An 11,262-nucleotide genomic window follows, 5' to 3' on the forward strand; every position below is an offset into this window, starting at 1 on the left:
TTTACAGTATTCAGTAAGGAACTATATGTTTTAATACCATTATTAAACAATTAGCATTCAGTATTATCTGCTTTGGTGCCTGGTGGTTCAGGACACCTGATCTAAATGATTTATTTGTGACACACACATGCTGGAGCTGCATTTAGCTGCTAGGATGGAAATCAACCTTGAAAACCCTGCTGACTACTTCAAGTTAACTCCCTCTAATGCTATTAGCAGACAAGCCCCTCTTTCTTTGCGAGATGGCCTCAGAATCTTCGCATTTGCAACATCATAGTTTGGATATTTCTGTTCTGCCCGGCACGGCATGTAGTCTGCACTGTCCTGTTTAAGCCTTGTAATGTGACGTTTTAACCTCTTTCCTCAGCACCATTAAAAATATCTGTCTTTGTGTATGCTAACCTGAGTTTGATGGGTCTTGTTTGTTTTTTATCTTTTGAGTGATGAGACAAGATTATAAAAATATCGTATTTTTGTTCGATAACATGAGGTGAAGAATATATTTTTGGTTTGACACGGTCTGCGCGGCGAGCAGGACAGCTGGTAGGCTTTCAGCAGGTTGACACAATGTTTATACCAACATAATTAAACATATCTTACACACACATGGACGTCAGAGAGCCTGCTGGGGGGGTAATAAATGAACAGAGTACAGCGTCTGACCTCCTGCTGTGCTTAAAATAAGCCCTTGTGGTGATAAATGATCTGTCTCAGTTTAATTTAATAAAATTGGAGTGGAAGTGTCGGTGTTTACATGGATTGTGTTGACCCTGAGGCGCTCACATCAGTCTGATTTAGTCTCTGATCTGCATATGGGTTAATAATTAAAGAAGCGACCTTGTGACCAGAGCAGTACCAGCTGAGGAAAGATGACAACCAGCAGGAGAAAGAAAGACGTTTTTACTGAGCAGATGCAGATGTTTGCTTCTGCATCGGTGTGAAAAACGGGCCACACTGACACATGTGTTCAGCAAACATTCCCAGCATACATGAAGGTTGTAAACCGTCTCCAGCAGAGACACGTCAGTCATCAGTAACTACAAGTTCCCTCTGAGACGCATGGCGACCTCAACACCAGTCAACAAAACGCCGAGGTCATCTTCTGTCACTTCATAAAAACACTCTTATGTGGTTTTGCTCTTTCCCTTCTCTCTCCGTCTATTTTTGTCCTCTGGTTATCTAAACATGGAATTTCCCACTGTGTCTGATCTCAGCAAGACAAACTCAGGGCTTCCTCAGCTTGGTAGTTTTCAAAAATTTCCAGCAGCTGTCTGACCCGCCTCTTCGCCACTGACATTTCAGTTTCCTCATGTCATCTTTCCTCCAGCTGCCGGTCTCCTGCCTTCTCTCTAAAGATCAGTCTGTCTGAGGGAAACATGGGACATCTGTGTTACACTGCCACCTGCTGTTGTAGTCGCAGCGCTGCATAAATCTCAGCCAACAATCCCGTGGATGTCTGATCCGCTTGTGTGCTTTAGGGTTGAAGGATAGTGGGCTGTATAACGGTGTGCACTTGTCGTGGTGTGTGTTTGTGTACGTACAGGAAAGTTGCAACGAACTGTATCCTGGCGTTCACACAACCAAACTTAGCATCTTTGGCAGACCTGAAACATCCCCATAGTCAACATTAACAGCCTCCTCTTGCAGTGTAACAAATATTCTCAGCAACCCTTTAAAAGGTGCAGGAAAATGGTGTGTCTTGTCCGTCTGCTATCAGAGAGATAACTGAACATGTCTGCAGTTCTGGCAGCAGTTTGTAATGGCTCCTGGATCTTCCATGTCTCTTCATATTTACATGTCTGAAGCAGCTACAACAAAAGACCTCAGAGTTCAGAACGGAAAGAACAATAAAGGACATGACACTGACATGGATTTAGGAGGAGCTAGAGTGCAGCTCCTCTGTGAAGTGGCTTCCAGGGGGGGGAAGGCTGGAAGATCTGGCCATTAAAATGCATAGAAAGATAAGCCAATTGATCTGCTGCTGTGGATGTAGTTTGTTCTTGCGTAACTATCTATAATTTTATTTTATTTTATTTTATTTTAATAAATCAAATTAAATTTTATTTTATTTTATATTGAATTAAATTAAATTGAATTTTATTTTATTTTATTATATCTTATTAGAATTAATTACATTTTTTTATTTTATTGTATTTTATTTTTTATTTAAATTTAATTAAAGTTATTTTATTTTATTAAATTTACGTTAAATTAAATTTTATTTTTCAATTTTATTTTATTATATTTTATTTTTTATTTGTCTATTTAATTTTAAATTTATTTTATTTTATTCAATTTAAATTTCATTTTATTTTATTTTAAATCTTATTCTATTTTATTATATAATATTTTTCTATTTAAATTTAATTTAAATTTTTTTTTATTTTATTTTAATTTAAATTTTATTTTATTTTATTTTACAGAAACCCTAAATTGGAATAAGCGGTATAGAGAATGAAAAACTGAATTATTCAGAAAATGTCAGATATATTTTTCTTTGATGAGCTCAGTATTTTATGCGTCCGTTGTAAAGTTGATCTTGTTTGAGTCCAGGCTACATCCTGCTGTGTCTCTGTGTTCCAGGTGGACTCTGAGACTCAGGAGCTTGTCGACGGCTCACTCATTGACCTCTGCGGTGCCACTCTGTTGTGGCGCACCGCCGAAGGCCTTTCACGCACCCCCACCCTCAAACACCTGGAGGCGCTGCGGCAGGAAATCAACGCGGCCCGGCCGCAGTGTCCTGTGGGCTTCAACACGCTGGCCTTCCCCTCCATGCGTCGCAAAGATACGCCTGACGAGAAGCAGCCGTGGGTCTACCTCCAGTGTGGCCACGTCCACGGCTACCACAACTGGGGCAACCACCGCGAGGAAAGGGAGGGCCGGGAAGGTCGGAGCAGGGAGTGTCCCATGTGCCGGGCTAAGGGGCCCTACGTGCCCCTGTGGCTGGGCTGTGAGGCGGGCTTCTATGTGGACGCAGCACCGCCCACTCACGCCTTCAACCCTTGCGGCCATGTGTGTTCAGACAAGACGGCGGCCTTCTGGAGTCAGATCCCTCTTCCTCACGGCACTCACACCTTCCACGCCGCCTGCCCCTTCTGCGCCCAGCAGCTGAGCGGAGAGCAGGGCTACATCAGACTCATCTTCCAGGGACCCCTGGACTAGCAGGGAAAACTTCCCAGCATGCTTTGGAGGAGGCAGCGCCAGGAGGTTTTGTTTGGATGCTGATCCTGCTTTTAAAGCTCAGATTTACTTCTTTCTGGACCTTTTTTTGCCTCTTTCTCATTTTTAAGTGACCTTTGTATTGCTTTTTCATGAATGACGACAAAGATTTCTATATTTTCATGAGAAACCAGAGACACAAAAACCAAACAAAGAACACTGCTGGGTAAACTTTTGTTTCTTGGAGAGTACTTTCAACAGTATTTATCGAAATTACTAACACGCCGTAGTGCAAACATACGGTCTTTATTCATGTATTTGTTGCAATATACATCTGTATACATCTAGAGCTTATTTAAACAAAGATGTTTATTTATGGCCCAGGACCATTACTTCATCCTTTACTTGTTGGATTTGCCTAACGTTAATAATATTTAGTGTTTAATTTTAAAATTCAGTATATTGTTGATCACACATACAGTTTCGGGTGTGTCCTGTGTCTTTCCTTCTCTTAAAGCCATTTGTCGTATTTATACAGTGTGCATTCACGTCGTGTGTTAACTCTTGAGTTGCTCGATCTCGTCAGGCGCCGTGGCCTGACCTCTCTCATTCAGAGCAATAGATATGCAGCAGAAGTCTCCTCCAGCATTAAGGGAGCCTTCACAGCATCTTTGTAAACACTGACTGCCTGAACGACTACTCCCTCCCTTTAAAGAGTGAATTTTTTCCTGATCACGCATTAGCCATGTTTAACAGAGCTATGTAGCTAACGGCACATCACAGACACAAACTTTATAGCCAGACCTGCTTTTTTTTTAGGTTGAAGTGGACGTGGACTCTTGGACAGTAAGTTTAAACTGATGTGGACGGTGTCTTGTTCAGTCTGCTTGTTTGCTGTGACATTTTGGGTTTCAGATATTTAAAGAAAATTGCCTCTATTTTGACAAATACAGTCCAGTATTCAATTCAGTATTAGTTTTATCACTGAGGTAAGAAATATTGTATATTTGCCCGTTTTTTTTTCTTTACCACAGCTAATTGTACGACTAATTTGAGGCTGAGAATGTGTTTCATTCTGAAGCGTGCATGATTTGTTTCATCACGCTTCAAAAAGTGAAGTCATTTTCTCTTTCTCGTAACGCAAATTGTTAACAGGCAACAAAACACACGAGAGAACGACAACTGTAGATGTTCACTCAGGTTTGACTCTCACAGCTTAAAGCTACAAAATTTTCTTTACTAATCAGGGCTTCGTGTTTGTGCTTTCCAGAAACAGTCTCTGTGACTCCCCTTGTAGCATTTAAGAGCAATGAGCTCTTCAGTGGGAGAACAAAATATCAAGGCTGCTTGTTCTTACTTTCAGTTCAGTGGAGACTGAAAAAACATAATGAAAAATGTTGTGATGATATATTATAATAACAGCCATAAGGGTAAAACCGTTGTTTATTTAGTGATTTATTTGCTTTTGTTTCAATAAAGTTTGAAAGCAGTTTATGCCCTGCAAACTAGAGACTGTCCAGTTTCTCGTCTATGCATTGATCCTCGGCTACCTGGAGCCAGAGTATTATTTTAATTATAAATTTGTAGGATTAGACAGGTCGAGTGAGTATCCGATTTAATTTTCCTGAGTGAGAAAATGATGAACTTAGAAAAGGCAGTCCTGATATTTTGCACTTTGTATGAAAGCACAGATTCTGCAACACATCTAAATTTGAACGAGACACACACTCAAACTGTAAAACTTCCCAACAGCGAAGCAGCTTTACTGATCAGTCACTTCCAAACAGCTCTCACTGAGCTTCAGGCCAGCGGGGAGATCTGAACACACTCGTACCTGCAGGTGAAAGTAATGTGTGTGCGTGTGTGAAAGAACGATTGTAATTTATATGTTGATTGTATGTGTGCAGTATGTGTTCATGCATCCACTCACTAGCTCTGTAGATAAATTGTATCCTCAGACTACAACACTAACTCACCTCAGGGAGAAAACAATGACCCATGCACACACACTCGCGCACACACACACATGCATACACTGCTATGGTCATCTGAGGATACCTCACAAATTTAAAAAAAAAAATCCATTTGTGTTCTTCCTCTCCTTCACCCAGTGTTGTTTGGGTTTCTTTCATGGACTGTAATTAAAGGGCTTCCCTTTGTCTCTGTACTGTTATCTTGGCCCTGTTTTTACACAGATACCTGCGTCAGCCCGTCCTGCCGCCATCTACTCACTCTTCTTCTGTCTTTGTGCTTGTAAAAGGCAAAAGCAAAGAATGTTTCCAGCAAACACTTTTTTGTAACAACTTTAAACAATAAAGTGTAAAAATGATCAATTTTTATTGGTGTTGGGTTTTATTGCATGATCCGTATAGTTTAAAAACAACCTTTGATGTGTAACACAACATTTTAACCTTATCGGTCCATTGTTTACTGTTGCTGCTGTTTAGTGAAGTCCAATTTTGCAAAAAATGTTCTTACTTTTCATACTTTAAAATAAATAAATAACAGTTAAATGGACATTTTATTTTTGTGTGACCAAAAACAGAAGTTATTATATGACTATAACTGCACAGATTAAAAAAAACATCATTCAAAAAGTTCCAACCAATGGCAACAAGTCTCATGTCAGATCCCTCAATAACGAAAGAGAGTTGTGTATCGTTCTGTACCTCATCACCTGAATGAAAGATGTTTCCACATTTATGACTCTTGGTGGCTTCCGTAGTGGTAATAACCTGCTTTAACATCAAGGTGCCAGAGAGCACTACTAGGTTGTTTGCATTCACTTAGTGCACCACCAGATGGGAGTAATTCTCACACACTGAGGCTTTAAGGTGGCTAAGCCAAACAAACAGCATAATAATGATGATGATGATGATAATAATAATAATAATAAGGGCTGCACGGTGGCACAGTGGTTAGCACTGTGGCCTCACAGCAAGAAGGTCACTGGTTCAATCCTTGGCTGGTTTGGTCAGTGGCCTTTCTGTGTGGAGTTTGCATGTTCTCCCCGTGTATGCGTGGGTTCCCTCCGGGTACTCCGGCTTCCTCCCACCATCCAACACCATCCAAAGACATGCATATTAGGTTAATTGGTCACTCTAAATTGCCCCTAGGAGTGAGCATGAGTGTGGTTGTTCGTCTCTCTGTGTGTGGCCCTGCAATGGACTGGCGAGCTGTCCAGGGTGTACCCTGCCTGTCGCCCAAAGCCGGCTGGGATAGGCTCCAGCTTCCCCGCGACTCTGAATTGGAATAAGCAGTTCGGAAAATGAATGAATGAATGAATAATAATAATAAATAATAAAATGGACTAAAATGGATAATAAAACAGGAATAACCGGTTGTATTCGAACTACAGTGCAGAAACTGTTCCACACGTTGCCATTGTGGCCACAAAATTTTTTTATGTTACCTCCACTTCACCCACATTACTGAACTGAAAAAAACAAACAAAAACGTTTTAATTTTTTTTTTTTCTCTTTGCTGCCATGATTCACGCTTTTATCTAGGGCTGCAACTTTTAATCAAATTACTCGAATTAATCGAAAAATTATAGATTAAAATTTTACTAATCAACAAAAACTTTGTTCAACAAAAAGACATTAAAAATAAAACGTTCCGTCCAAGGCACCACTTCCTGTTTGTAAAATGTACTTCCGGTATTACCTGCCGGTGAAAGAAAGGTGCGCTTGTTTGTTTGATAAGAAGCAGTCAATGAATGAACAGAGAAAAGCTACAGAGGACAAAAAATATTGAGCCAGTCAAAAAAATGTTAAAACATGACAATTATTAGATAATTTCAGACTAAAAAAAAGAATGAAAAACTGTAAGACCGAGCTAACATGTCCGCAAAAAGCACCGGAAGATCCAGGCGCGAGCAGTTCAGGTAAGTGATACAGAAGTGAAATGAAGATAAAAAGTAAAGAGACAGCGGAAAATTAAAACTGTAAATTAAAGACCACGTGGTCTCTACTGAGAAAACAAACCAGTGTTGTTTTTAAAGGCGTTAACCATTTAACATGTTGACAACAGAATTTATACCATGCTCTGGGTGAATACTCGATTCTGATTGGTTGCAGGGTGTCCGTTAAAAAGTGATATAGGACACCAGTTTTAAAAAGTTCTGAATAATTTAAAATCATTGCGCTGGCTTAAACGCCAGTTTGTAACCGTGGCAACAGAAATGTTAGGACAAACTGACAAAGCAGAAAGAATATTTGAAAGGACTATGTCAAACAGCAGCCCATGGTTACTAATAAATCTATCTTATCTGCCAGTTTTTGAGTTATTTTATTTTTTCAGGTTAATTTAGACCAGGGGTGTCCAAAGTCGGTCCTCGAGGGCCGCTGTCCTGCAGGTTTTCCATGTATTCCTGTTCCAACACATCTAGCTTCCACTAAATGGATCAAACAGCCAATGACGTGTACAACTGATTAAGCTCTACTACTAATTAATTTGAATCAGGTGTGTCTGAGCAGGGATACATAGAAAACCTGCAGGATTCTGGCCCTCGAGGACCGGAGCTGGACACCTCTGATTTAGACCATCGGTTGAACAATAACCAGTGTATATATAAAAGGGAGGAAAAAAAAGTCTCCCGATCCCTCCCCATCTCAGTCAGTACAGTATCATGTTGATGAAGCTGGCATGCCGTAGAGTTTTACTGGAGTACATAAATATGTAATCTATTACAGTTACTACTCTGTTGCATTTCAGTTACAAGATCTTCAATGTAAAGGTGAAAAAGCCTATTTGATTATCAATCGATTATAGGGTCGTATTAATCGATAGCTGCAGCCCTATTTTCATCATCAGGCTTCTTCATACACAAAAATATCCATGTCATGCTTGGCACTGTCAACTTATCACTGGTTTGGGCGTGTTCAGGATGGGATCTGAGGCTGATTCAGGTGCAGCCATTTCCAAGAAGTCTGTGATCCAGGGGTTCTCCAAAGTCGGTCTTTAGGGTTGTCGTCCTGCAGGTTTAAATGAAGTTCTGCCATTAAGTCATCAATTTGAGTCAGGTGTTAGGAGCAGGGACACATGGAAAACCTGCAGGATTGTAGCCCTCGACGACCAGAGTCAGACACCTCAGCATGATCTACAAAGAGAAAGATGCTTGCAAGTGTATGTGCACACAGTTTTATAAATCTGATTGTTATTTAGCACAACAAAAGCCAGCGAGTAAAAGTTTGTAAAAGTTGCTGAATGAATCATTTGAATCAAAAAGCTCGTGTTCCTCCTGTGTTCGCTCCCATCCAGCAGCTGTATGAAGTGCTGTCTTCTGATAAAACATTTCAGTACAAAAACTGGTGATGTAATGGACTTTATTTACATGTAAATAATTCATGTGTTAGTAGCTACTATATGACATGTAGAAAAAATCTGTCTGCAAAATATGACACACAGACTGATTCTGTATGTTATGATGCTGGACAGGACAGCATACAAAACTAAAGTAGCTATTAACACATTTTGAAAATACAAAAGATGCAAAAACAAAGCGAGGAATTCAGCTGAAGTTGATTTGCCTCTTTTGTCTCTGTGTTTTGTTTGCTTATTGGTTTATTTTACAAGGACGGTGTGCATCATTAGACATTACTATAAGTGTACTACTTTTATATTTCACTCCTTTGTAAGACTTACTGTAATCGAAGCACCAGGATGCTGCATGGTGCCCCTTGCTGGTCATCAGAAGGTAAACAAAGTATAATTTAAAATCTTCTGAAGCATTTTCTGCTTTGTGCATCTTTTAGATTGTCTTATTGACCAACGTTGCCGAGACAGTTGTTAGATGGTCCACTCCTTTTGCATCAACGAGATGACGAGTGACGGCGGTGGAGTTTGCCGCTTAAATGAAGGTGAGAGCATTTAATAGTGGAAAGACTCTTTGCCAGGACCAAAGGCCCAAATCAATCAAGAAGACACTAGAAAGTTAGAGCCATAACTTTGTAGTTTTTTTTTCTGGTTGTAGTCTGCACAGTGTCCATCGGCGGTCTCCAACAGATAGACATAACTTCAGAGCCTAGAATCATAAAATCAGCAGACATTTTCATAATCATAGTAATACAAAGGTATTTATTGAACTAAATCCTTTGATGCATTGTGTCCACTACAGTGGTCACCGATTTAAAGGCCGTTGTCTAGTATATTCAAAAGTGAGGATGGCATATTTGCAATTTTGGTGGACATTAAGAAAGTCCCCCAACACACTGCCGCTCACTGAAGATTAAACAATATAGTATAAAATTTCATATATACATGTAATGATCAATTTTACCTCAGTGATAAACAGGACAAAAAATGACACTTGTCAATTTTATAGAATATTTCTATTATATAAATGTTACAATATATTATTTTATATTTCTATAGAACAGATAAGTAATGTAAGGATTAAACAACAAGGAGGAATGCCACGGTGCTGCGCGTTGTGGTGTTCTAGAGTCTGCGTTGTGCATTATAATATCTGTCTAATGCACAGATCAGAGTTGTTTAATCCGCTTATACCATGGTCCCACACCGTAAAGATTTAATCACAAATGTTTTTTTTTTCTTTTTACAACACTTGCTAAATGTGTTCAAGTAAAGGAACTATTTCATGTTAGTCTCGATGTACTTTTTATACTTCACAACCGTTCAAACTACAGCGCGTTTCTCTCATTCACCTGTTAAAGACAGCTAAACTGAAACAGTTGATTAACGCGTAACAAAGGGATATTACAGTGATTTAACTCGCTGAACTATGTGTATGTATATACAAAAATAATGCAGCCAGCTGTCATTACAATTATCACTGAGGGGTTAAAATAAATTAATCAAATAAAGAGTCAATTACACTACCCTTTATCACAGATTCGGTTCATAACTTATATGAACAGAATTTCAAGGCGCAACCGAGGTGTTGAGGGGATCCGACTTGGTGGCCACAGGATTGGGTCCCTGCTTTTTGCTGATGACGTGGTCCTGTTGGCTTCATCTGGTTGTGATCTCCAGCTCTCGCTTGAGTTATTCTCAGCCGAGTGTGAAGCAGCTGGGATGAAAATCAGCACCTCCAAATCTGAGACCATGGTCCTCAGCCAGAATAGGGTGGATTGCCCTCTCCACCAGGTCCTGCCTCAAGTGGAGGAGTTTAAGTATCTCGGTTTCTTGTTCATGAGTGAGGGAAAGATGGAGCGTGAGATCGACAGACGGATCGGTGTGCCGTCTGCAGTAATGTGGACTCTGCGCCGGTCTGTTGTGGTGAAGAAGGAGCTGAGCCAGAAGGCGAAGCTCTCGATTTACCAGTCGATCTACGTTCCTACCCTCACCTATGGTCATGAGCTGTGGGTCGTGACCAAAAGAACGAGATCTCGTATACAGGCGGCTGAAATGAGTTTCCTCCGCAGGGTGGCCGGGCATCTGGTCAGGATGCCTCCTGGACCTCCCTGGTGAGGTGTTCTAGGCATGTCCCTCTGGGTGGACACCCCGAGGAAGACCCAGGACACGCTGGAGGGATTATATCTCTCGGCTGGCCTGGGAACGCCTCGGGATCCCCCCCGCAGAGTTGGCAAATGTGGCTGGGGAGAGGGAAGTCTGGGCTTCCCTGGTAAGGCTGCTGCCCCGCGACCCGACCCCGAAAAAGTGGTAGAAGATGGATGGAAGGATGGAATAAGTCAAATAATATTAAAAAGAAAAGTGTCTGTAGAAGTAAAATATTGCATGTTAAAAATGTGGCATTGTTTTATATAAATCATGCATCAGAGGGTTAAAAGCCACACGTCAAAAATTTTTATCAAGTTGAAACTTTTTCTAAGTTCATCTGCAAACAGACTGATTTGTTTGTCCCACCCATGAGGTTTAAAGGAGCGTTATCATCGAACAAGCGGGTTGATAACCTGTTTTACAGTAAGTGTAGTGAAAACTCTTCCCACCCGCCTTGCCACCGGGTCACCTGGCTGGTAAATGGTGCGGACCCTTTATTCCTGACATTAAGATCGTCATAGTTGTGTCAGTAAAACTATTCCAAGATTCAGTGTCTTTACATCACAACATCCTCTTTTAAGTTACAAATACACAGCAAAGAAGAGATGCTCTGTACCTCATATTGCACTTTATTCAGCT

General features: G+C 40.5%; 1 protein-coding gene across 1 annotated transcript in view; it reads left to right on the forward strand.

The window, feature by feature from the left end:
* peli1b (pellino E3 ubiquitin protein ligase 1b) overlaps nucleotides 1-5,492 on the forward strand; it is a 49,549-nt gene extending 44,057 nt beyond the window's left edge. Inside the window, exon 7 of the mRNA XM_079248439.1 lies at nucleotides 2,584-5,492. Coding sequence (XP_079104565.1) covers nucleotides 2,584-3,162 — 579 coding nt within the window. The 3' untranslated portion in view covers nucleotides 3,163-5,492. The remainder of the gene's footprint in view (nucleotides 1-2,583) is intronic.
* Nucleotides 5,493-11,262: the final 5,770 nt, after the last annotated feature.

Source organism: Telmatherina bonti, assembly GCF_933228915.1.
Source record: "Telmatherina bonti genome assembly, chromosome: 11".
Classification (NCBI taxonomy): Eukaryota; Metazoa; Chordata; class Actinopteri; order Atheriniformes; family Telmatherinidae; genus Telmatherina; species Telmatherina bonti.